Raw genomic sequence first — 27,284 nt, forward strand, 5'->3', positions numbered from 1 at the left:
AGAGCCGGTTCCCCGCGTGTCTGTCGTCGGGCAGAGCCGGTCCCCCGTGTGTCTGTCGCCGGGCAGAGCCGGTTCCCCGTGTGTCTGTCACCGGGCAGAGACGGTTCCCCGTGTGTCTGTCTGCAGGCAGAGACGGTTCCCCGTGTGTCTGTCGCCGGACAGAGACGGTTCCCCGTGTGTCTGTCGCCGGACAGAGACGGTTCCCCGTGTGTCTGTCGCCGGACAGAGACGGTTCCCCGTGTGTCTGTCGTCGGGCAGAGACGGTTCCCCGGGTGTCTGTCTGCAGGCAGAGCCGGTTCCCCGTGTGTCTGTCACTGGGCAGAGACGGTTCCCCGGGTGTCTGTCACTGGGCAGAGACTGTTCCCCATGTGTCTGTCGTCGGGCAGAGACGGTTCCCCGTGTGTCTGTCACCGGGCAGAGACTGTTTCCCGTGTATCTGTCGTCGGGCAGAGACTGTTTCCCGTGTGTCTGTCGTCGGACAGAGACTGTTCCCTGGGTGTCTGTCGTCGGGCAGAGACGGTTCCCCGTGTGTCTGTCACCGGGCAGAGACGGTTCCCTGTGTGTCTGTCACCGGGCAGAGACTGTTTCCCGTGTGTCTGTCATCGGACAGAGACGGTTCCCCGTGTGTCCGTCACCGGGCAGAGCCAGTTCCCTGTGTGTCCGTCACCGGGCAGAGCCGGTTCCCTGTGTGTCCGTCACCGGGCAGAGACGGTTTCCCGTGTGTCTGTCACCGGGCAGAGCCCGTTCCCTGTGTGTCCGTCACCGGGCAGAGACAGTTCCCCGTGTGTCTGTCACCGGACAGAGACTGTTCCCCGTGTGTCTGTCACCGGACAGAGACAGTTCCCCGTGTGTCTGTCACCGGACAGAGACAGTTCCCCGTGTGTCTGTCTTCGGGCAGAGACGGTTCCCCGTGTGTCTGTCACCGGGCAGAGCCGGTTCCCCGTGTGTCCGTCACCGGGCAGAGCCGGTTCCCCGTGTGTCAGTCGTCGGGCAGAGACGGTTCCCCGTGTGTCTGTCACCGGGCAGAGGTGCTTACCATGCCATGTTCCTTGGCAAAGGCCTGGCGGGCAGCCTCCAGCTCCTGCTGTAGCAGGCTCAGCCGGATCTCCTCCTCCCGGTTCTTCTGTAAGATGAGCTTGAAGTCGCTTCGCAGCTGGGCATAGAATTCCTGTAGCAGCCGTTGCTCCTAGCCAGAGGGGTGCAGGGGTCAGTGGGGTCAGTGCATGGAGCCAGAGGTGCCCATCTCACCCGAGCAGTCCAGAACCAGGGCAGGAACCAAGACACCCCGCAGCCCCTTTGCCCACTCTAGGCTGACCCCCCTGCTCCCCGAGAAAGGGTGGAGGTGCCCAGGGATGCTGTAGGTCCCTTCTTCTGGGGCTGAGCTCACAAGCTCCTGGGAATTTTTGAGAATGGCCCAGGGATTAAAAGGATTAATATATGAGAAGTGTTTGATGGCTCTGGGCCTGTACTCGCTGGAGAATGAGGGGATCTTTAAATATTGAAAGGCCCAGATAGAGTGGATGTGGAGAGGATGTTTCCTATAATGGGTGAGTCAAGATCAGATGGCACAGCCTCAGAATAGAGGGATGTCCTCTTAGAACAGAGAAGGAATTTTTTTAGCCAGAGGGTGGTGAAGATCATGGGGAGAAGGCAGCAAAATGGGGTTGAGAGGGATAATAAATCAGCTATGATGGAATGAGAGGAGCAGACTCAATGGGCTGAATGGCCTCATTCTCCTTCCAGGTCCTATGGCTCCTAGGAACTCTCGGCAGAGGGAAGGGTAAGGTTCATACAGCAATATCTCATCAACATCTTGAGAACTTTGTCTTCAGTCAGGGGCTGGGGAAGGACAAATGGACAGATGCATGCATAGTGACCCTCTGGAGGTGGCTGGGATGGGCAATATATGGACAGATGTGTGGGTGGTGAACCTCTGGGTGTGACTGCGGGGAGATGGAGAGATAGATGTGTGGCTAGTCAGGGTGGATGGTGTAGGGACATGTGTGTGTGTGACCCTCTGGCTGTGGCCAGTGGGATGGAAGGACAGTTGTGTGTGTAATGACCCTCTAGGTGTGGCCAGGGTGGGTGGTGTACAGACAAATGTGTGGGTAGGGACTCTCTGAGTGTGTCTCGGGTGGATGGTGTAAGACGTAGGAGTAGAATCTCCGTTCTAAATCGACGTCTTTCTAATCTGAGGCTGTGGCCTTTGGTCTTAGAGACCCTCACCATTGGGAACATCCTCTCCGCATTGCATCCACTCTATCAAACATTTCACCATTCAATAGGTTTCAATCCACCTCCCACCATTCTTCTGAACTCCAGAGAGTAGAGGCTTCAAACACTCCTCACATGACAATCCTTTCAACCCCAGAATCATTTTGTGAACCTCCTGTAAACCCACTCCAATGTCAACACATCCTTAGATAAAGGGCCAAAAACTGCTCACAATACCCCCAGGTGAGGTCTCAACATTACACCCTGGCTGTTGTATTCTCGTCCTCTCGAAATGAATGTCATCACTCCATTTGCCTTCCTCAGCTCCAACTCAATCTGAAAATTAACCGTTCGGGACAAACAAGAGAAAGTCTTCAGATGCTGGGAATCTGAGCAACACACAAAATGCTGCAGGAACTCAGCAGGTTAGGCAGCATCTATGGAAAAAAGTATAGTTGACATTTCAGGCCAAAACATCAACCGTACCTTTTTGCATAGATGGCTTGCTGAGTTCCTCCAGCATTTTGTGTGTGCTGCTCTAACCTTTAGGGAGTCCTACAAAATGACTCCCAAGTCCCTTTACACCTCAGATTTTTGATTTTCACTCCATTTATAAATAGTCTATGCTTTCATTTCTTCTACCAAAGTGCATGACCACACTTCCTGACACTGTATTCCATCTGCCATTTCTTTGCCCCTTCTCCTAATCCAAGTCCTTCTGCGGTCTCTCAACTTCCTCAAAACTACCTTCCCCTCCAGCTAACTTCATATCATAGACCACAGAAAATCTACAGCACATTACAGGCCCTTCAGCCCACAATGTTGTACCAACTATGTAACATATTCTAGAAACTGCCACTAATTTCCCTACCACATAGCCCTCTATTTTACTAAGCTCCATGTACCTATCTAAGAGTCTCTTAAAAGACCCTATCGTATTCACCTCCACACCATCGCTGGCAGCCCATTCTACGCACCCACGCTGTCTGTATGAAAAAGTAACCCCTGACATCCCCCTTGTACCTACTTCCAAGCACCTTAAAACTATGCCTCCTCATGTGGCAGTGTACAGACAGACGTCTGGGTGTGGTCGAGATGTCAGTGTACAGACAGACGTCTGGGTGTTGTCAAGATGTCAGTTTACAGACAGATGTCTAGGTAGTGACCGTCTGGAACTGGCCGAGATGTCGATGTACGGACAGATGTCTGGGTGGTGACCGTCTGGGTGTGGTCGGGGTGTTGGTGTACGGACAGACGTCTGGGTGGTGACTGTCTGGGTGTGGTCGGGGTGTTGGTGTACGGACAGATGTCTGGGTGGTGACTGTCTGGGTGTGGTCGGGGTGTTGGTGTACGGACAGATGTCTGGGTGGTGACCGTCTGGGTGTGGTCCGGGTGTCGGAGTACGGACAGATGTCTGTGTGGTGACCGTGTAGGTGTGGTCCGGGTGTTGGAGTATGGACAGATGTCTGGGTGGTGACTGTCTGGGTGTGGTCGGGGTGTTGGTGTACGGACAGACGTCTGGGTGGTGACCGTCTGGGTGTGGTCGGGGTGTTGGTGTATGGACAGATGTCTGGGTGGTGACTGTCTGGGTGTGGTCCGGGTGTTGGTGTACGGACAGATGTCTGGGTGGTGACTGTCTAGGTGTGGTCCGGGTGTCAGTGTACGGACAGATGTCTGGGTGGTGACTGTCTGGGTGTGGTCGGGGTGTCGGTGTATGGACAGATGTCTGGGTGGTGACCGTCTGGGTGTGGTCCGGGTGTCGGTGTACGGACAGATGTCAGGGTGGTGACCGTCTGGGTGTGGTCGGGGTGTCGGTGTATGGACAGATGTCTGGGTGGTGACTGTCTAGGTGTGGTCCGGGTGTCGGAGTACGGACAGATGTCTGGGTGGTGACTGTCTGGGTGTGGTCGGGGTGTCGGTGTACGGACAGATGTCTGGGTGGTGACTGTCTAGGTGTGGTCCGGGTGTCGGAGTACGGACAGATGTCTGGGTGGTGACTGTCTGGGTGTGGTCGGGGTGTCGGAGTACGGACAGATGTCTGGGTGGTGACTGTCTGGGTGTGGTCGGGGTGTTGGTGTATGGACAGATGTCTGGGTGGTGACTGTCTGGGTGTGGTCCGGGTGTTGGTGTACGGACAGATGTCTGGGTGGTGACTGTCTGGGTGTGGTTGGGGTGTCGGTGTATGGACAGATGTCTGGGTGGTGACTGTCTGGGTGTGGTCCGTGTGTTGGTGTACGGACAGACGTCTGGGTGGTGACTGTCTAGGTGTGGTCCGGGTGTCGGAGTACGGACAGATGTCTGGGTGGTGACTGTCTGGGTGTGGTCCGGGTGTCGGAGTACGGACAGATGTCTGGGTGGTGACTGTCTAGGTGTGGTCCGGGTGTCGGAGTACGGACAGATGTCTGGGTGGTGACCGTCTGGGTGTGGTCCGGGTGTCGGAGTACGGACAGATGTCTGGGTGGTGACTGTCTAGGTGTGGTCCGGGTGTTGGTGTACGGACAGATGTCTGGGTGGTGACCGTCTGGGTGTGGTCGGGGTGTTGGTGTACGGACAGATGTCTGGGTGGTGACTGTCTAGGTGTGGTCCGGGTGTTGGTGTACGGACAGATGTCTGGGTGGTGACTGTCTAGGTGTGGTCCGGGTGTCAGTGTACAGACAGATGTCTGGGTGGTGACTGTCTGGGTGTGGTCGGGGTGTTGGTGTATGGACAGATGTCTGGGTGGTGACTGTCTGGGTGTGGTCTGGGTGTTGGTGTATGGACAGATGTCTGGGTGGTGACTGTCTAGGTGTGGTCCGGGTGTTGGTGTATGGACAGATGTCTGGGTGGTGACCGTCTGGGTGTGGTCCGGGTGTTGGTGTATGGACAGATGTCTGGGTGGTGACCGTCTGGGTGTGGTCCGGGTGTCGGAGTACGGACAGATGTCTGGGTGGTGACTGTCTAGGTGTGGTCGGGGTGTCAGTGTATGGACAGATGTCTGGGTGGTGACTGTCTGGGTGTGGTCGGGGTGTCGGAGTACGGACAGATGTCTGGGTGGTGACTGTCTGGGTGTGGTCTGGGTGTTGGTGTATGGACAGATGTCTGGGTGGTGACTGTCTAGGTGTGGTCCGGGTGTTGGTGTATGGACAGATGTCTGAGTGGTGACCGTCTGGGTGTGGTCCGGGTGTTGGTGTATGGACAGATGTCTGGGTGGTGACCGTCTCGGTGTGGTCCGGGTGTCGGAGTACGGACAGATGTCTGGGTGGTGACTGTCTAGGTGTGGTCGGGGTGTCAGTGTATGGACAGATGTCTGGGTGGTGACTGTCTGGGTGTGGTCGGGGTGTCGGAGTACGGACAGATGTCTGGGTGTTGACTGTCTGGGTGTGGTCCGGGTGTTGGTGTATGGACAGATGTCTGGGTGGTGACCGTCTGGGTGTGGTCCGGGTGTCAGTGTACGGACAGATGTCTGGGTGGTGACTGTCTAGGTGAGGTCGGGGTGTCGGAGTACGGACAGATGTCTGGGTGGTGAACGTCTGGGTGTGGTCCGGGTGTTGGTGTATGGACAGATGTCTGGGTGGTGACTGTCTGGGTGTGGTCCGGGTGTTGGTGTACGGACAGATGTCTGGGTGGTGACTGTCTAGGTGTGGTCCGGGTGTTGGTGTATGGACAGATGTCTGGGTGGTGACCGTCTGGGTGTGGTCGGGGTGTTGGTGTACGGACAGATGTCTGGGTGGTGACTGTCTAGGTGTGGTCCGGGTGTTGGTGTACGGACAGATGTCTGGGTGGTGACTGTCTAGGTGTGGTCCGGGTGTCAGTGTACGGACAGATGTCTGGGTGGTGACTGTCTGGGTGTGGTCGGGGTGTTGGTGTATGGACAGATGTCTGGGTGGTGACTGTCTGGGTGTGGTCTGGGTGTTGGTGTATGGACAGATGTCTGGGTGGTGACCGTCTGGGTGTGGTCCGGGTGTTGGTGTATGGACAGATGTCCGGGTGGTGACCGTCTGGGTGTGGTCCGGGTGTCGGAGTACGGACAGATGTCTGGGTAGTGACTGTCTAGGTGTGGTCGGGGTGTCAGTGTATGGACAGATGTCTGGGTGGTGACCGTCTGGGTGTGGTCCGGGTGTTGGTGTATGGACAGATGTCCGGGTGGTGACCGTCTGGGTGTGGTCCGGGTGTCGGAGTACGGACAGATGTCTGGGTAGTGACTGTCTAGGTGTGGTCGGGGTGTCAGTGTATGGACAGATGTCTGGGTGGTGACCGTCTGGGTGTGGTCCGGGTGTCAGTGTACGGACAGATGGCTGGGTGGTGACTGTCTAGGTGTGGTCGGGGTGTCGGTGTACGGACAGATGTCTGGGTGGTGACTGTCTGGGTGTGGTCCGGGTGTCGGTGTACGGACAGATGTCTGGGTGGTGACCGTCTGGGTGTGGTCCGGGTGTTGGTGTATGGACAGATGTCTGGGTGGTGACTGTCTGGGTGTGGTCTGGGTGTTGGTGTATGGACAGATGTCTGGGTGGTGACTGTCTAGGTGTGGTCCGGGTGTCAGTGTACGGACAGATGTCTGGGTGGTGACTGTCTGGGTGTGGTCGGGGTGTTGGTGTATGGACAGATGTCTGGGTGGTGACTGTCTGGGTGTGGTCTGGGTGTTGGTGTATGGACAGATGTCTGGGTGGTGACCGTCTGGGTGTGGTCCGGGTGTTGGTGTATGGACAGATGTCCGGGTGGTGACCGTCTGGGTGTGGTCCGGGTGTCGGAGTACGGACAGATGTCTGGGTAGTGACTGTCTAGGTGTGGTCGGGGTGTCAGTGTATGGACAGATGTCTGGGTGGTGACCGTCTGGGTGTGGTCCGGGTGTTGGTGTATGGACAGATGTCCGGGTGGTGACCGTCTGGGTGTGGTCCGGGTGTCGGAGTACGGACAGATGTCTGGGTAGTGACTGTCTAGGTGTGGTCGGGGTGTCAGTGTATGGACAGATGTCTGGGTGGTGACCGTCTGGGTGTGGTCCGGGTGTCAGTGTACGGACAGATGGCTGGGTGGTGACTGTCTAGGTGTGGTCGGGGTGTCGGTGTACGGACAGATGTCTGGGTGGTGACTGTCTGGGTGTGGTCCGGGTGTCGGTGTACGGACAGATGTCTGGGTGGTGACCGTCTGGGTGTGGTCCGGGTGTTGGTGTATGGACAGATGTCTGGGTGGTGACTGTCTGGGTGTGGTCTGGGTGTTGGTGTATGGACAGATGTCTGGGTGGTGACTGTCTAGGTGTGGTCCGGGTGTTGGTGTATGGACAGATGTCTGGGTGGTGACCGTCTGGGTGTGGTCCGGGTGTTGGTGTATGGACAGATGTCTGGGTGGTGACCGTCTGGGTGTGGTCCGGGTGTCGGAGTACGGACAGATGTCTGGGTGGTGACTGTCTAGGTGTGGTCGGGGTGTCAGTGTATGGACAGATGTCTGGGTGGTGACCGTCTGGGTGTGGTCCGGGTGTCAGTGTACGGACAGATGGCTGGGTGGTGACTGTCTAGGTGTGGTCGGGGTGTCGGTGTACGGACAGATGTCTGGGTGGTGACTGTCTGGGTGTGGTCCGGGTGTCGGTGTACGGACAGATCTCTGGGTGGTGACTGTCTAGGTGTGTTCGGGGTGTCAGAGTACGGACAGATGTCTGGGTGGTGACTGTCTGGGTGTGGTCCGGGTGTCGGTGTACGGACATATGTCTGGGTGGTGACTGTCTGGGTGTGGTCCGGGTGTTGGTGTATGGACAGATGTCTGGGTGGTGACTGTCTAGGTGTGGTCCGGGTGTTGGTGTATGGACAGATGTCTGGGTGGTGACCGTCTGGGTGTGGTCGGGGTGTCGGTGTACGGACAGATGTCTGGGTGGTGACCGTCTGGGTGTGGTCCGGGTGTTGGTGTACGGACAGATGTCTGGGTGGTGACCGTCTGGGTGTGGTCGGGTGTTGGTGTATGGACAGATGTCTGGGTGGTGACCGTCTGGGTGTGGTCCTGGTGTTGGTGTACGGTCAGATGTCTGGGTGGTGACCGTCTGGGTGTGGTCCGGGTGTCGGTGTATGGACAGATGTCTGGGTGGTGACCGTCTGGGTGTGGTCGGGGTGTCGGTGTATGGACAGATGTCTGGGTGGTGACCGTCTGGGTGTGGTCGTGGTGTCGGTGTATGGACAGATGTCTGGGTGGTGACCGTCTGGGTGTGGTCGGGGTGTCGGTGTATGGACAGATGTCTGTGTGGTGACTGTCTAGGTGTGGTCCGGGTGTCGGAGTACGGACAGATGTCTGGGTGGTGACTGTCTGGGTGTGGTCGGGGTGTCGGTGTACGGACAGATGTCTGGGTGGTGACCGTCTTGGTGTGGTCCGGGTGTTGGTGTACGGACAGATGTCTGGGTGGTGACCGTCTGGGTGTGGTCGGGGTGTTGGTGTAAGGACAGATGTCTGGGTGGTGACCGTCTGGGTGTGGTCCGGGTGTTGGTGTACGGACAGATGTCTGGGTGGTGACCGTCTGGGTGTGGTCCGGGTGTCGGTGTATGGACAGATGTCTGGGTGGTGACCGTCTGGGTGTGGTCGGGGTGTTGGTGTATGGACAGATGTCTGGGTGGTGACCGTCTGGGTGTGGTCGGGCTGTCGGTGTATTGACAGATGTCTGGGTGGTGACTGTCTGGGTGTGGTCCGGGTGTCGGTGTATGGACAGATGTCTGGGTGGTGACTGTCTAGGTGTGGTCGGGGTGTCGGAGTACGGACAGATGTCTGGGTGGTGACTGTCTGGGTGTGGTCCGGGTGTCGGTGTACGGACAGATGTCTGGGTGGTGACTGTCTGGGTGTGGTCCGGGTGTCGGAGTACGGACAGATGTCTGGGTGGTGACCGTCTGGGTGTGGTCCGGGTGTCGGTGTACGGACAGATGTCTGGGTGGTGACCGTCTGGGTGTGGTCCGGGTGTCGGAGTATGGACAGATGTCTGGGTGGTGACTGTCTGGGTGTGGTCCGGGTGTTGGTGTACGGACAGATGTCTGGGTGGTGACTGTCTGGGTGTGGTCCGGGTGTTGGTGTACGGACAGATGTCTGGGTGGTGACCGTCTAGGTGTGGTCCGGGTGTTGGTGTACGGACAGATGTCTGGGTGGTGACTGTCTGGGTGTGGTCCGGGTGTTGGTGTACGGACAGATGTCTGGGTGGTGACTGTCTGGGTGTGGTCCGGGTGTTGGTGTATGGACAGATGTCTGGGTGGTGACCGTCTGGGTGTGGTCCGGGTGTTGGTGTACGGACAGATGTCTGGGTGGTGACTGTCTGGGTGTGGTCCGGGTGTTGGTGTACGGACAGATGTCTGGGTGGTGACTGTCTGGGTGTGGTCCGGGTGTTGGTGTATGGACAGATGTCTGGGTGGTGACCGTCTGGGTGTGGTCCGGGTGTTGGTGTACGGACAGATGTCTGGGTGGTGACTGTCTAGGTGTGGTCCGGGTGTTGGTGTGTGGACAGATGTCTGGGTGGTGACCGTCTGGGTGTGGTCGGGGTGTCGGTGTACGGACAGATGTCTGGGTGGTGACCGTCTGGGTGTGGTCCGGGTGTTGGTGTACGGACAGATGTCTGGGTGGTGACCGTCTGGGTGTGGTCGGGGTGTTGGTGTACGGACAGATGTCTGGGTGGTGACCGTCTGGGTGTGGTCCGGGTGTTGGTGTACGGACAGATGTCTGGGTGGTGACCGTCTGGGTGTGGTCCGGGTGTCGGTGTATGGACAGATGTCTGGGTGGTGACCGTCTGGGTGTGGTCGGGGTGTTGGTGTATGGACAGATGTCTGGGTGGTGACCGTCTGGGTGTGGTCGGGGTGTCGGTGTATGGACAGATGTCTGGGTGGTGACTGTCTAGGTGTGGTCCGGGTGTTGGTGTATGGACAGATGTCTGGGTGGTGACCGTCTGGGTGTGGTCCGGGTGTCGGTGTACGGACAGATGTCTGGGTGGTGACTGTCTGGGTGTGGTCGGGGTGTCGGAGTACGGACAGATGTCTGGGTGGTGACTGTCTGGGTGTGGTCCGGGTGTTGGTGTATGGACAGATGTCTGGGTGGTGACCGTCTGGGTGTGGTCCGGGTGTCGGTGTACGGACAGATGTCTGGGTGGTGACTGTCTAGGTGTGGTCGGGGTGTCGGAGTACGGACAGATGTCTGGGTGGTGACCGTCTGGGTGTGGTCCGGGTGTTGGTGTATGGACAGATGTCTGGGTGGTGACTGTCTGGGTGTGGTCCGGGTGTTGGTGTACGGACAGATGTCTGGGTGGTGACTGTCTGGGTGTGGTCCGGGTGTTGGTGTATGGACAGATGTCTGGGTGGTGACCGTCTGGGTGTGGTCCGGGTGTTGGTTTACGGACAGATGTCTGGGTGGTGACTGTCTGGGTGTGGTCCGGGTGTTGGTGTACGGACAGATGTCTGGGTGGTGACTGTCTAGGTGTGGTCGGGGTGTCGGAGTACGGACAGATGTCTGGGTGGTGACCGTCTGGGTGTGGTCCGGGTGTTGGTGTATGGACAGATGTCTGGGTGGTGACTGTCTGGGTGTGGTCCGGGTGTTGGTGTACGGACAGATGTCTGGGTGGTGACTGTCTAGGTGTGGTCCGGGTGTTGGTGTATGGACAGATGTCTGGGTGGTGACCGTCTGGGTGTGGTCCGGGTGTTGGTGTACGGACAGATGTCTGGGTGGTGACTGTCTAGGTGTGGTCGGGGTGTTGGAGTACGGACAGATGTCTGGGTGGTGACCGTCTGGGTGTGGTCCGGGTGTTGGTGTACGGACAGATGTCTGGGTGGTGACCGTCTGGGTGTGGTCGGGGTGTCGGAGTACGGACAGATGTCTGGGTGGTGACCGTCTGGGTGTGGTCGGGGTGTTGGTGTACGGACAGATGTCTGGGTGGTGACCGTCTAGGTGTGGTCGGGGTGTTGGTGTATGGACAGATGTCTGGGTGGTGACCGTCTAGGTGTGGTCGGGGTGTTGGTGTATGGACAGATGTCTGGGTGGTGACCGTCTGGGTGTGGTCCGGGTGTTGGTGTACGGACAGATGTCTGGGTGGTGACTGTCTGGGTGTGGTCGGGGTGTCAGTGTATGGACAGATGTCTGGGTGGTGACCGTCTGGGTGTGGTCCGGGTGTTGGTGTACGGACAGATGTCTGGGTGGTGACCATCTGGGTGTGGTCCGGGTGTCGGTGTATGGACAGATGTCTGGGTGGTGACCGTCTGGGTGTGGTCGGGGTGTTGGTGTATGGACAGATGTCTGGGTGGTGACCGTCTGGGTGTGGTCGGGGTGTCGGTGTATGGACAGATGTCTGGGTGGTGACTGTCTAGGTGTGGTCCGGGTGTTGGTGTATGGACAGATGTCTGGGTGGTGACCGTCTGGGTGTGGTCCGGGTGTCGGTGTACGGACAGATGTCTGGGTGGTGACTGTCTGGGTGTGGTCGGGGTGTCGGTGTACGGACAGATGTCTGGGTGGTGACTGTCTGGTTGTGGTCCGGGTGTTGGTGTATGGACAGATGTCTGGGTGGTGACCGTCTGGGTGTGGTCCGGGTGTCGGTGTACGGACAGATGTCTGGGTGGTGACTGTCTAGGTGTGGTCGGGGTGTCGGAGTACGGACAGATGTCTGGGTGGTGACTGTCTGGGTGTGGTCCGGGTGTTGGTGTACGGACAGATGTCTGGGTGGTGACTGTCTAGGTGTGGTCCGGGTGTTGGTGTATGGACAGATGTCTGGGTGGTGACCGTCTGGGTGTGGTCCGGGTGTTGGTGTACGGACAGATGTCTGGGTGGTGACTGTCTGGGTGTGGTCCGGGTGTTGGTGTACGGACAGATGTCTGGGTGGTGACTGTCTAGGTGTGGTCGGGGTGTCGGAGTACGGACAGATGTCTGGGTGGTGACCGTCTGGGTGTGGTCGGGGTGTTGGTGTATGGACAGATGTCTGGGTGGTGACTGTCTGGGTGTGGTCTGGGTGTTGGTGTACGGACAGATGTCTGGGTGGTGACTGTCTAGGTGTGGTCCGGGTGTTGGTGTATGGACAGATGTCTGGGTGGTGACCGTCTTGGTGTGGTCCGGGTGTTGGTGTACGGACAGATGTCTGGGTGGTGACCGTCTGGGTGTGGTCCGGGTGTCGGTGTACGGACAGATGTCTGGGTGGTGACTGTCTGGGTGTGGTCGGGGTGTCGGAGTACGGACAGATGTCTGGGTGGTGACTGTCTGGGTGTGGTCCGGGTGTTGGTGTATGGACAGATGTCTGGGTGGTGACCGTCTGGGTGTGGTCCGGGTGTCGGTGTACGGACAGATGTCTGGGTGGTGACTGTCTAGGTGTGGTCGGGGTGTCGGAGTACGGACAGATGTCTGGGTGGTGACCGTCTGGGTGTGGTCCGGGTGTTGTGTATGGACAGATGTCTGGGTGGTGACTGTCTGGGTGTGGTCCGGGTGTTGGTGTACGGACAGATGTCTGGGTGGTGACTGTCTAGGTGTGGTCCGGGTGTTGGTGTATGGACAGATGTCTGGGTGGTGACCGTCTGGGTGTGGTCCGGGTGTTGGTGTACGGACAGATGTCTGGGTGGTGACTGTCTGGGTGTGGTCCGGGTGTTGGTGTACGGACAGATGTCTGGGTGGTGACTGTCTAGGTGTGGTCCGGGTGTTGGTGTATGGACAGATGTCTGGGTGGTGACCGTCTGGGTGTGGTCCGGGTGTTGGTGTACGGACAGATGTCTGGGTGGTGACCGTCTGGGTGTGGTCCGGGTGTCGGTGTACGGACAGATGTCTGGGTGGTGACTGTCTGGGTGTGGTCGGGGTGTCGGAGTACGGACAGATGTCTGGGTGGTGACTGTCTGGGTGTGGTCCGGGTGTTGGTGTATGGACAGATGTCTGGGTGGTGACCGTCTGGGTGTGGTCCGGGTGTCGGTGTACGGACAGATGTCTGGGTGGTGACTGTCTAGGTGTGGTCGGGGTGTCGGAGTACGGACAGATGTCTGGGTGGTGACCGTCTGGGTGTGGTCCGGGTGTTGGTGTATGGACAGATGTCTGGGTGGTGACTGTCTGGGTGTGGTCCGGGTGTTGGTGTACGGACAGATGTCTGGGTGGTGACTGTCTAGGTGTGGTCCGGGTGTTGGTGTATGGACAGATGTCTGGGTGGTGACCGTCTGGGTGTGGTCCGGGTGTTGGTGTACGGACAGATGTCTGGGTGGTGACTGTCTGTGTGTGGTCCGGGTGTTGGTGTACGGACAGATGTCTGGGTGGTGACTGTCTAGGTGTGGTCGGGGTGTCGGAGTACGGACAGATGTCTGGGTGGTGACCGTCTGGGTGTGGTCCGGGTGTTGGTGTATGGACAGTTGTCTGGGTGGTGACCGTCTGGGTGTGGTCCGGGTGTTGGTGTACGGACAGATGTCTGGGTGGTGACTGTCTGGGTGTGGTCCGGGTGTTGGTGTACGGACAGATGTCTGGGTGGTGACTGTCTAGGTGTGGTCGGGGTGTTGGAGTACGGACAGATGTCTGGGTGGTGACCGTCTGGGTGTGGTCCGGGTGTTGGTGTACGGACAGATGTCTGGGTGGTGACCGTCTGGGTGTGGTCGGGGTGTCGGTGTACGGACAGATGTCTGGGTGGTGACCGTCTGGGTGTGGTCCGGGTGTCGGAGTACGGACAGATGTCTGGGTGGTGACTGTCTAGGTGTGGTCGGGGTGTTGGAGTACGGACAGATGTCTGGGTGGTGACCGTCTGGGTGTGGTCCGGGTGTTGGTGTACGGACAGATGTCTGGGTGGTGACCGTCTAGGTGTGGTCGGGGTGTTGGAGTACGGACAGATGTCTGGGTGGTGACCGTCTGGGTGTGGTCGGGGTGTCGGAGTACGGACAGATGTCTGGGTGGTGACCGTCTGGGTGTGGTCCGGGTGTTGGTGTATGGACAGATGTCTGGGTGGTGACTGTCTGGGTGTGGTCCGGGTGTTGGTGTACGGACAGATGTCTGGGTGGTGACTGTCTAGGTGTGGTCCGGCTGTTGGTGTATGGACAGATGTCTGGGTGGTGACCGTCTGGGTGTGGTCCGGGTGTTGGTGTACGGACAGATGTCTGGGTGGTGACTGTCTGGGTGTGGTCCGGGTGTTGGTGTACGGACAGATGTCTGGGTGGTGACTGTCTAGGTGTGGTCGGGGTGTTGGAGTACGGACAGATGTCTGGGTGGTGACCGTCTGGGTGTGGTCCGGGTGTTGGTGTACGGACAGATGTCTGGGTGGTGACCGTCTGGGTGTGGTCCGGGTGTTGGTGTATGGACAGATGTCTGGGTGGTGACCGTCTGGGTGTGGTCCGGGTGTTGGTGTACGGACAGATGTCTGGGTGGTGACCGTCTGGGTGTGGTCCGGGTGTCGGTGTACGGACAGATGTCTGGGTGGTGACTGTCTGGGTGTGGTCGGGGTGTCGGAGTACGGACAGATGTCTGGGTGGTGACTGTCTGGGTGTGGTCCGGGTGTTGGTGTATGGACAGATGTCTGGGTGGTGACCGTCTGGGTGTGGTCCGGGTGTCGGTGTACGGACAGATGTCTGGGTGGTGACTGTCTAGGTGTGGTCGGGGTGTCGGAGTACGGACAGATGTCTGGGTGGTGACCGTCTGGGTGTGGTCCGGGTGTTGGTGTATGGACAGATGTCTGGGTGGTGACTGTCTGGGTGTGGTCCGGGTGTTGGTGTACGGACAGATGTCTGGGTGGTGACTGTCTAGGTGTGGTCCGGGTGTTGGTGTATGGACAGATGTCTGGGTGGTGACCGTCTGGGTGTGGTCCGGGTGTTGGTGTACGGACAGATGTCTGGGTGGTGACTGTCTGTGTGTGGTCCGGGTGTTGGTGTACGGACAGATGTCTGGGTGGTGACTGTCTAGGTGTGGTCGGGGTGTCGGAGTACGGACAGATGTCTGGGTGGTGACCGTCTGGGTGTGGTCCGGGTGTTGGTGTATGGACAGTTGTCTGGGTGGTGACCGTCTGGGTGTGGTCCGGGTGTTGGTGTACGGACAGATGTCTGGGTGGTTACCGTCTGGGTGTGGTCCGGGTGTTGGTGTACGGACAGATGTCTGGGTGGTGACCGTCTAGGTGTGGTCGGGGTGTTGGAGTACGGACAGATGTCTGGGTGGTGACCGTCTGGGTGTGGTCGGGGTGTCGGAGTACGGACAGATGTCTGGGTGGTGACCGTCTGGGTGTGGTCCAGGTGTTGGTGTATGGACAGATGTCTGGGTGGTGACTGTCTGGGTGTGGTCCGGGTGTTGGTGTACGGACAGATGTCTGGGTGGTGACTGTCTAGGGTGTGGTCCGGCTGTTGGTGTATGGACAGATGTCTGGGTGGTGACCGTCTGGGTGTGGTCCGGGTGTTGGTGTACGGACAGATGTCTGGGTGGTGACTGTCTGGGTGTGGTCCGGGTGTTGGTGTACGGACAGATGTCTGGGTGGTGACTGTCTAGGTGTGGTCGGGGTGTTGGAGTACGGACAGATGTCTGGGTGGTGACCGTCTGGGTGTCGTCCGGGTGTTGGTGTACGGACAGATGTCTGGGTGGTGACCGTCTGGGTGTGGTCGGGGTGTCGGTGTACGGACAGATGTCTGGGTGGTGACCGTCTGGGTGTGGTCCGGGTGTCGGAGTACGGACAGATGTCTGGGTGGTGACTGTCTAGGTGTGGTCGGGGTGTTGGAGTACGGACAGATGTCTGGGTGGTGACCGTCTGGGTGTGGTCCGGGTGTTGGTGTACGGACAGATGTCTGGGTGGTTACCGTCTGGGTGTGGTCCGGGTGTTGGTGTACGGACAGATGTCTGGGTGGTGACCGTCTAGGTGTGGTCGGGGTGTTGGAGTACGGACAGATGTCTGGGTGGTGACCGTCTGGGTGTGGTCGGGGTGTCGGAGTACGGACAGATGTCTGGGTGGTGACCGTCTGGGTGTGGTCCGGGTGTTGGTGTATGGACAGATGTCTGGGTGGTGACTGTCTGGGTGTGGTCCGGGTGTTGGTGTACGGACAGATGTCTGGGTGGTGACTGTCTAGGTGTGGTCCGGCTGTTGGTGTATGGACAGATGTCTGGGTGGTGACCGTCTGGGTGTGGTCCGGGTGTTGGTGTACGGACAGATGTCTGGGTGGTGACTGTCTGGGTGTGGTCCGGGTGTTGGTGTACGGACAGATGTCTGGGTGGTGACTGTCTAGGTGTGGTCGGGGTGTTGGAGTACGGACAGATGTCTGGGTGGTGACCGTCTGGGTGTGGTCCGGGTGTTGGTGTACGGACAGATGTCTGGGTGGTGACCGTCTGGGTGTGGTCGGGGTGTCCGTGTACGGACAGATGTCTGGGTGGTGACCGTCTGGGTGTGGTCCGGGTGTCGGAGTACGGACAGATGTCTGGGTGGTGACCGTCTGGGTGTGGTCCGGGTGTCGGAGTACGGACAGATGTCTGGGTGGTGACCGTCTGGGTGTGGTCCGGGTGTTGGTGTACGGACAGATGTCTGGGTGGTGACCGTCTGGGTGTGGTCCGGGTGTTGGTGTACGGACAGATGTCTGGGTTGTGACCGTCTAGGTGTGGTCGGGGTGTTGGAGTACGGACAGATGTCTGGGTGGTGACCGTCTGGGTGTGGTCGGGGTGTTGGTGTACGGACAGATGTCTGGGTGGTGACCGTCTAGGTGTGGTCGGGGTGTTGGTGTATGGACAGATGTCTGGGTGGTGACCGTCTAGGTGTGGTCGGGGTGTTGGTGTATGGACAGATGTCTGGGTGGTGACCGTCTAGGTGTGGTCGGGGTGTTGGTGTACGGACAGATGTCTGTGTGGTGACCGTCTGGGTGTGGTCGGGGTGTCGGTGTACGGACAGATGTCTGGGTGGTGACCGTCTGGGTGTGGTCGGGGTGTCGGTGTACGGACAGATGTCTGGGTGGTGACTGTCTGGGTGTGGTCGGGGTGTTGGTGTACGGACAGATGTCTGGGTGGTGACTGTCTGGGTGTGGTCGGGGTGTCGGTGTATGGACAGATGTCTGGGTGGTGACTGTCTAGGTGTGGTCCGGGTGTCAGTGTACGGACAGATGTCTGGGTGGTGACCGTCTGGGTGTGGTCCGGGTGTTGGTGTACGGACAGATGTCTGGGTGGTGACTGTCTAGGTGTGGTCGGGGTGTCGGTGTATGGACAGATGTCTGGGTGGTGACTGTCTAGGTGTGGTCCGGGTGTCAGTGTACGGACAGATGTCTGGGTGGTGACCGTCTGGGTGTGGTCCAGGTGTCGGAGTACGGACAGACGTCTGGGTGGTGACTGTCTAGGTGTGGTCCGGGTGTTGGTGTATGGACAGATGTCTGGGTGGTGACCGTCTGGGTGTGGTCGGGGTGTCGGAGTACGGACAGATGCCTGGGTGGTGACCGTCTGGGTGTGGTCCGGGTGTCGGAGTACGGACAGATGTCTGGGTGGTGACCGTCTAGGTGTGGTCGGGGTGTTGGTGTATGGACAGACGTCTGGGTGGTGACTGTCTAGGTGTGGTCGGGGTGTTGGTGTATGGACAGATGTCTGGGTGGTGACCGTCTGGGTGTGGTCGGGGTGTCGGTGTACGGACAGATGTCTGGGTGGTGACTGTCTAGGTGTGGTCCGGGTGTCGGAGTACGGACAGATGTCTGGGTGGTGACTGTCTGGGTGTGGTCCGGGTGTCGGAGTACGGACAGATGTCTGGGTGGTGACTGTCTGGGTGTGGTCGGGGTGTTGGTGTACGGACAGATGTCTGGGTGGTGACTGTCTAGGTGTGGTCGGGGTGTCGGAGTACGGACAGATGTCTGGGTGGTGACTGTCTAGGTGTGGTCGGGGTGTCGGTGTACGGACAGATGTCTGGGTGGTGACTGTCTGGGTGTGGTCGGGGTGTTGGTGTACGGACAGACGTCTGGGTGGTGACCGTCTGGGTGTGGTCCGGGTGTTGGTGTACGGACAGATGTCTGGGTGGTGACCGTCTGGGTGTGGTCCGGGTGTCGGTGTATGGACAGATGTCTGGGTGGTGACCGTCTGGGTGTGGTCCGGGTGTCAGTGTACGGACAGATGTCTGGGTGTGGCCGTCTCACCTGTGACATCAGCTGGAGTTGCTGTTTGAAGTGTTCTATTTGCTTTCTGTGCTCCTCAGCCACGTTATACACTTCCTGTATCTTCTGCAGGCCCAACTCCATCCTGAGGACAGAACACATCCAGTGTTAAAAAAGCAACTGGTTCTTTGGCCTATCCAAATTGCTGTGTGACCCTAAAAGCTGGGGACATCTGCACCATAATGCACTGACCCCCACCCACCCGTATGCCACAGTCCCCGGCCCCTCCCAGCCCAGGATTTCACATGTGAACTCACCTCTCGATTTGTGAGCCTTCTGATTGCTCCAGGTTGTGGTTTATCATTAAGAACAAGTCAATGAAGTCTAGGTAATGTCGTGGTGTAATGAGTGGCAGGGAGGGAGCCAAATGATTGGCGTAGCTCAGCGCCAACTGGTGAATTAGTGCCATGATTTTGGTGATGACTGGGAGCAGCGTCCTTATCTGAACCAACAACGATCCTGGTGAGAGAAGACAGGCCGCTATTTTAGAATATAAATTAAAAATGCAGGGAAGCAGTGTCGTTTGCGGGCAGCAGAGTGAAGGCTCAAGCGCTTGGGCTCAATGGGCTTAGGCGGAAGCGGGCAAGGCAAGGTAGGTTTAGGTTTCAGTTTTTCCTGTTATTTGAGGAAAGGGGAAGTGTGAGTGTGAGGGCAGCTTGTTGTTCTCGGTGTCGGATGTGGGAGGTCCTGGAGTCTCCTAGCCTCCCGGACGTCCACATCTGCACCAGGTGCGCTGAGCTGCAGCTCCTAAGGGACCGTGTTAGGGAACTGGAGCTGCAGCTCGATGACCTTCGTCTGGTCAGGGAGAGTGAGGAGTTGATAGAGAGGAGTTACAGGTGGGTGGTCACACCAGGGCCACGGGGGTGGGTCACGGTTAGGAGGGGGAAGGGGAAGAGTCAGGTACTAGAGAGTACCCCAGTGGCTGTACCCCTTGACAATAAGTACTCCTGTTTGAGTACTGTTGTGGGGGACAGCCTACTTGGGGGAAGCAACAGTGGCCGTGCCTCTGGCACAGAGTCTGGCCCTGTAGCTCAGAAGGGTAGGGAAAGGAAAAGGAAGGCAGTAGTAATAGGGGACTCGATAGTTAGGGGGTCAGATAGGCGATTCTGTGGACACAATCAGGAGACCTGAATGGTAGTTTACCTCCCTGGTGCCAGGGTTCGGGATGTTTCTGATCATGTCCAAGATATCCTGAAGTAGGAGGGTGAGGAGCCAGAAGTCGTGGTACATATAGGTACTAATGACATAGGTAGGAAAAGGGAAGAGGTCCTGAAAGGAGAATATAGGGAGTTAGGAAGGGAGTTGAGAAGAAGGACCACAAAGGTAATAATCTCAGGATTACTGCCTGTGCCACGCGACAGTGAGAGTAGGAATGGAATGAGGTTGAGGATAAATGCGTGGCTGAGGGATTGGAGCAGTGGGGAGGTATTGGAGCAGTGGGCAGGGATTCAAGTTTCTGGATCATTGGGACCTCTTTTGGGGCAGGTGTGACATGTACAAAAAGGACGGGTTACACTTGAATCCTAGGGAGACCAATATCCTGGCAGGGAGATTTGCGAAGGCTACTGGGGAGACTTTAAACTAGAATGGTTGGGGGGTGGGAATCAATTTGAAGAGACTAGGGGAGAGGAGGTTAGTTCACAAATAGAGAAAGCTAGTAGACAGTGTGTGAGGGAGGATAGGCAGGTAATAGAGAAGGGGAGCGCTCAGACCGAAGATGTAGGGGAGAAGGAAGAAAAAGATGATAAAGTTGATCTCATCGTTAGGGATAAACAGAGAGGAAGAGGTGGAAAGTTTCTTAAATGCATCTATTTTAATGCTAGGAAAGATGTCAACAAAATAGAAAGTGCAGAGAAGATTTACTAGAATGTTACCTGGGTTTCAGCACCTAAGTTACAAGGAAAGGCTGAACAAGTTAGGTCTTTATTCTTTGGACCGTAGAAGGTTGAGGGGGGACTTGATAGAGATATTTAAAATAATGAGGGGAATAGATCGAGTTGACATGGATAGGCTTTTTCCATTGAGAGTAGGGGAGATACAAACAAGAGGACATGATTTGAGAGTTGGGGGCAAAAGTTTAAGGGTAACACGAGGGGGAATTTCTTTACTCAGAGAGTGGTAGCTGTGTGGAACAAGCTTCCAGTAGAAGTGGTAGAGGCAGGTTCGGTATTGTCATTTAAAGTAAGATTGGATAGGTACATGGACAGGAAAGGAATGGAGGGTTATGGGCTGAGTGCAGGCCAGTGGGACTAGGTGAGAGTAAGCGTTCGGCATGGACTAGAAGGGTCGAGATGGCCTGTTTCCGTGCTGTAATTGTTATATGGTTATATGAAGAGTTTGATAGAGGTATAGAGATTATGAAGGGTAAATTCTGACTGGTTGCATCACCATCTGGAATGGAGGGGTGACTGTACAGGATTGGAAAAACTGCAGAAAGTGGCAAACTCAGTCAGCTCCATCATGGACACTGGCCTCCTCAGCATCAAGGACATCTTCAAAAGGTGGTGCCTCAAAAAGGCAGCACCCATCACATGTCCTCTTCTCTTCGCTACCAGCAAGGAGGAGGTATGGGAGTTTAAGACAAACACTCAATGTTTCAGGAACAGCTTTTCCCCTCTACCACCAGATTTCTGAATGAAAACTACCTCACTATTTTCACTTCTTGTTTAGCACTATTTATTTATGTCTATATTCTTAATGGAATTCATAGTATATTTCATGTACTGTATCATACTGCTGCCACAAAATAACATTTCACAATATTCATCATGACATATGCTTCACAACATAACTCACAACTTAGAACTTTTGGTATCTTCTTTAATATTATCGACTAACTTACCTTTATATTCCATCTTTACCTTCTTTATGGCTTTTTAGTTGACTTCTTTTAGTCTTTAAACATTTCCCAATCCTCTAACTTCCCAATGATATTTGCTCGATCATATGCTCTCTCTTTAGCTTTTATGTTGGCTTTGACATCTCGTCAGCCATCGTTGGGTCACCCTGCCTTCAGAATACTTTTATTTTAGGATCCTACACTTTTTGAATTGATCCCAGAAACTCCAGCCATGGGTGTTCTGCTGTTATCCCTGCTAATGCTCCCTTCCAATCATTTTTGTTCTCATGCCTCTAATTCCCTTTACTATAATACTGAAACTTCTGACTTCAGCTCCTCCTTCTCAAATTGCAGTGTGAATTTGATATCATGATCACCGTCTCCAGTGGGTTCCTTTACCTTCAGCTCTCTAATCAATTCTGGTTCATTGCACAACACCCAATCCAGAATAGCAGATCCCTTAGTGAGCTCAACCACAAGCTGCTCTAAAAGCCATCTCGTAGGCATTCTAGAAATTCCCCCTCATGGAATCCAGCAGCAACCTGATTTTCCTAATCTATCTGCATATTGTAATTGCCTATGACCATTGTAACATTGTCCTCTTGGCTTGCATTTTCTCTCTTCGGTTGTAGTTTGTAAACCACATCTTTGCTACTATAGAACATTACAGCACAGAAACAGGCCTTTTGGCCCTTTTTGGCTGTGCCAAACCATTTTTCTGCCTAGTCCCACTGACCTGCACCTGGGCCATATCCCTCCAAACCTCCCCCCCATCCATATACCTGTCCAAGTTTTTCTTAAATGTCAAAAGTGAGCCCGCATTCACCACTTCATCTGGCAGCTCATTCCACAGTCCCACCACTCTCTATGTGAAGAAGCCCCCCCCCCCAATGTTCCCTTTAAACTTTTCCCCCTTCACCCTTAACCCATGTCCTCTGGTTTTTTTTCTCCCCTAGCCTCAGTGGAAAAAGCCTGCTTGCATTCACTCTATCTATACCCATCATAATTTTATACACCTCTATCAAATCACCCCTCATTCTCCTACGCTCCAGGGAATAAAGTCCTAACCTATTCAACCTTTCTTTGTAACTCAGTTTCTCAAGTCCCGGCAACATCCTTGTAAACCTTCTCTGCACTCTTTCAACCTTATTAGTATCCTTCCTGTAATTTGGTGACCAAAACTGCACACAATACTCCACATTCAGCCTCACCAATGTCTTATACAACCTCACCATTACATTCCAACTCTTATACTCAATACTTTGATTTATAAAGGTCAATGTACCAAAAGCTCTCTTTACGACCCTATCTACTTGTAACACCTCTTTTAGGGAATTATGTTTCTGTACTCCCAGATCCCTCTGTTCTACTGCACTCCTCAGTGCCCTACCATTTACCTTGTATGTTCTACCTTGGTTTTTCCTTCTGAAGTGCAATACCTCACATTTGTCCACATTAAACTCCATCTGCCATTTTTCAGCCCATTTTTCCAACTGGACCAAATCCCTCTGCAAGCTTTGAAAACCTTCCTCACTGTCCACTACACCTCCAATCTTAGTATCATCAGCAAATTTGCTGATCCAATTTGCCACATTATCATCCAGATCATTGATACAGATGACAAATAACAATGGACCCAGCACTGATCCCTGTGGCACTCCACTAGTCACAGGCCTCCACTCGGAGTAGCAATCCTCCACTACCACTCTCTGGCTTCTCCCATTGAGCCAATGTCTAATCCAATTTACTACCTCTCCATGTATACCTAGCGACTGAATCTTCCTAACTAACCTCCCATGCGGGACCTTGTCAAAGGCCTTACTGAAGTCCATGTACACAACATCCACTGCCTTCCCTTCATCCACTTTCCTGGTAACTTCCTCGAAGAACTCTTAATAGATTGGTTAAACATGACCTACCATGCACAAAGCCATGCTGACTTTTTCTAATAAGTCCCCGTCTTCCAAATACTTGTAGATCCTATCTCTTAGTATTCCTTCCAATAATTTACCTACTACCGATGTCAAACTTTCCGGCCTACAATTTCCTTGCTTACTTTTTGAGCCTTTTTTAAACAACAGAACTACATGAGCTATCCTCCAATCCTCCGGCACCTGATCTGTGGATATCGACATTTTAAATATTTCTGCCAGGGCCTGCAATTTCAACACTAGTCTCGCTCAAGGTCCGAGGGAATACCCTGTCAGGTCCTGGGGATTTATCTACTCTGATTTGCCTCAAGGTAACAAGCTCCTCCTCCTCTTTAACCTGTATAAGTTCCATGACCTCCCTACTTGTTTGCCTTGTTTCCATAGACTCCATTCCAGTTTCCTTAGTAAATACAGATGCAAAAAACCCATTTAATATCTCTCCCATTTCTTTTGGTTCCATACATAGCCGACCACTCTGATCTTCAAGAGGACCAATTTTATCCCTTACTATCCTTTTGCTCTTAATATACCTGTAGAAGCTCTTAGGATTATCCTTCACCCCGACTGCCAAAGCAACCTCATGTCTTCTTTTAGCTTTCCTGATTTCTTTCTGAAGTATCTTCTTACTTTTTTATACTCCTCAAGCATCTTATTTCCTCCCTGTTGCCTATACATGTTATACATCTCTCTCTTCTTCTTTATCAGAGTTCCAATATCCCCTGAGAACCAAGGAATATTATTCTTATTCATTTTGCCTTTAATCCTGACAGGAACATACAAACTTTGCACTCTCAAAATTTCTCCTTTGAAGGCCTCCCACTTACCAACCACATCCTTGCCAGAGAACAACCTGTCCCAATCCACGCTTTTTAGATCCTTCCTCATTTCTTCAAATTTGGCCTTTTTCCAGTTTAGAACTTCAACCTGAGGACCAGATCTATCTTTATCCAGTTGAAACTAATGACATTATGATCACTGTTTGGAGCTCTGTATATAACTCCCATCAGGGTATTTTATTTTGCTTTTGCTTTTATTTTGCTTTTAGCTTGACTTACAATGATTCTACACCTTCCTATCTATGTACTGTAATCTCTTTCTAAAGATTTGATTTCATTTTTTACCGACAGTGCCATGCTCTGCCTACTGCCTGTCCTTCTGATTCAAAGTGTTTCCTTGGACATTAAGCTCCCAGCTATTAACTTCTTGTAGCCATGATTCAGTGATGCGCACAATGTCAAATATTCCAATCTGTAACTGCGCTACCTTGCTCTGTATACAGCGTGCATTCACATACAACACCTTCAGTCCTGCATTCATCATGCTTTTTGACTTTGTTCCCCTTTTACATTGCATCTCATCCTGTTGACTACAAATTTGTCCTATCATCAGCCTGTCCTTGCTAGCAGTCTCAATGCACACTGCCTCTGTAAACCAACTGCCCTATCCTCAACTCTATCATTACAGTCCCACCCACCTGCCAAATCAGGTCAAACTCTCCTGGACAGCTCTAGCAAACCTTCCCACAAGGATATTGGTTCCCCTTGAGTTCAGATGTACTTTTCCCCAGAAGAGATCCCAATGATCCAAAAATCTGAACTCCTGTCCCCTGCATCAGTTCCTCAGCCACACAGTCATCTGTCAAATTATCCTATTCTTACCCTCACTGGCACGTGGCACAGGCAGCAATCCTGAGATTTCTACTCTGGAGGTCCCGCTTTTCAGCTTTCTACCTCACTCCCTATAACCTCTCTTCAGGACCTCTTCACCTTTCCTACCCATGTCATTGGTGCCAATATGTACCAAAACTTCTGGCTGCTCCCCCGTCCCTTTAGAATGTGGGTTGTTAATGACCTAATGGGCTGAAGGGTTTCTTTCTGTGCTGTATAACTCGAGTCTCCGATGGAGAAGAAAGAGTGCTGGTTTCATGTTAGGTCAATGGAGGACAACCTCTAGGTGTGGTGCCCTGCTGCCCTTGCTACAGAGGTAGCAGAGGGAGTTTGGAAAGTTCTGTCCACTCCTAATGCCACCAAGGACAGTGGGAGAAGGTGAAGAGAAACAAACTGTGTGCCATGATGAGGCCACTCATAGGTTGGAGGACAACACTTCATATCCCATTTAGGGAGCCTCCAACCTGATTTATGAACGTTAACTTCGCCAACCGACAGTAATCACCCCACCCCTCTTCTTCACTTCCCCATTATGGCCTCTTATCTCTTCTCCTCACCTCCCCCTGGTTCTTCTCCTCCCCTTTTTCCCACAGTCCACTCTCCTCTCCTCTCAGATTCCTTCCTCTCCAGCCCTTTACCACCAATCACATCCTAACTTCTTACTTCATGTCTACCCCCACCAACCTGGCTTCACCTATCACCCTTGTCTTCCTCCCCCCAGCCAATATTCTTATTCGGGCTTTTGCCTCCTTCCTTTGCAATCACATGCTGAAATGTCGACTGTTTATTCCCCTCCACTGAGGAGCTGAGTTCCTCTGGCATTTTGTGTGTGCTGCTTGATTTTTCAAGGTATCACAAGGTAGTAGACACAAGGGCTGAGTGCGGGTAGGCGGGACTAGGTGAGATTAAGGGTTCGGCATGGACTAGGAGGGCCAAGATGGCCTGTTTCCGTGCTGTGATTGTTATATGTATATGTTATATATTGTTATACGGACAGGAAAGGAGTGGAGGGTTATGGGCTGAGTGCAGGTAGGTGGGACTAGGTGAGATTAAGGGTTCGGCACGGACTAGGAGGGCCAAGATGGCCTGTTTCTGTGCTGTGATTGTTATATGGTATCGTCAAGCCATCCTGTGGCCTGAGAACATCTTTCCAAACTGTCCTGGCTCCATGTGTGAGGTACCTCACCCTCCTCCTGTTGCCCGCCGAAGGGAGATAATTCCTTTCTTTCTGTACTGGTGCCCGACTCCACACTGATACATCTGGGCCCACCCAACCATCTCCTCGGCCCGGCCACCCACCCACCCTGAATGTGGGACTGACCGATGCTCCTAGGCAACGTTGAGAGGTTTCCAAACCCCATGTGGGAGGTGGCGATGTCGGTCAGTGCCTGCTCGCTCCATGGCTGCCACACATCGATGTAGCCGCAGGACCCCAGGAGGTGGGACAGGCGGAGCAGACTCCTCCCCACCCTGGACACCAGTCTGTTAGCACCAACTGGCTGCAACAGCACTATGTGTAGGCACTGATGTACAGCTTGGAAATACCTGGAGAACACAGAGGGTATTAATATTTTTAAAATGTTTATTGAAATACAGTGCAGAATAGGACCTCCTGGCCCTTTGAGCCACTCCACCCTATACTCCTTGGGACAATCTATAACGACCTACCAACTGGTACATCTTTGGACTGTGGGAGGAAACCAGAGCACCAGGAGGAAACCCACATAGTCACAGGAGAACGTGGTGTAGGGTGGTGAGGGGAGACAGGAGGGAGTGGGGAAGGGCAGTGGAAGGGGAGGGTACAGTAGGTCATCACTGAGTCGGGGCTGAAAGAAGGTCACAATTGGGAGCTTAACATCAAAGGATATCCTTTCAATTGAAAGGGCAGACAGGAAGGCATAAACGGTGGTATGGCTCTGTTGGTGAGAATTACATCTTTAGAAAGAGGTGACATAGGGTCAGACAAGGTTGAATCGTTGTGGGTGACTTTAGAAACTGCAAGGGTGAAAAAACCATTATGGGAATCATATATAGGCCTCCAAATAGTAGTCAGGATGTGGGGTTGAGACTATAAAGGGAGCTGGAAAAGGCTTGTATAACACCCTGGGAAATGGTCTTTCTGTGGAAGCAGTGTTTGGGTTACGGTTAGTGATAATGGGTGCTTTGGAATGGGAGCTGTCCAGTGGCGGGAGGGTGTTTTTCGTGTTGTGTGCCTGACATGGGTGAGCTGGGTCTTTTGTTTGGTAGGAGATGAATGGAGAAGATGCTGGAGAGAAGAGGTCGTAGGGCTTGACCTGGAGCGGGGTTTCGATGAAGCCTGGGGAGACTGAAGGAGGATCAGCGAAGGAGAAACTGTGAGCTCCAACTTGTGCACATTAGACTTTTCATTAAAATGGGCCCTTTTCTTTTGCATTTTCTTTACTAACCCTTTAGTCAAATTAAGAATTATAAAGCTAAATCATTTAAGTGTATGCAGCGTCTGTCTGTTATTTCGTGGTACTGATTTGTAACAGGGTAACACATCAGGCAGCATCCACACAAACGGGGTTTGGGGTGAGCTCTCACACATTTGACTAGATTTTCACAGCCAATGGAACCAGACTGTTCCACATGTAATATTGGC

General features: G+C 54.4%; 1 protein-coding gene across 1 annotated transcript in view; it reads right to left on the minus strand.

Moving 5' to 3' along the window:
* LOC132390685 (dynein heavy chain domain-containing protein 1) overlaps nucleotides 1-27,284 on the minus strand; it is a 329,747-nt gene that overhangs the window by 109,239 nt on the left and 193,224 nt on the right. Inside the window, exons 11-14 of the mRNA XM_059963241.1 lie at nucleotides 25,983-26,206; nucleotides 18,482-18,683; nucleotides 18,207-18,309; nucleotides 1,037-1,186 (exon numbers count right to left, since the gene is read on the minus strand). Coding sequence (XP_059819224.1) covers nucleotides 1,037-1,186; nucleotides 18,207-18,309; nucleotides 18,482-18,683; nucleotides 25,983-26,206 — 679 coding nt within the window. The remainder of the gene's footprint in view (nucleotides 1-1,036; nucleotides 1,187-18,206; nucleotides 18,310-18,481; nucleotides 18,684-25,982; nucleotides 26,207-27,284) is intronic.

The sequence above is a fragment of the Hypanus sabinus genome, chromosome 3 (assembly GCF_030144855.1).
Source record: "Hypanus sabinus isolate sHypSab1 chromosome 3, sHypSab1.hap1, whole genome shotgun sequence".
Lineage (NCBI taxonomy): Eukaryota > Metazoa > Chordata > Chondrichthyes > Myliobatiformes > Dasyatidae > Hypanus > Hypanus sabinus.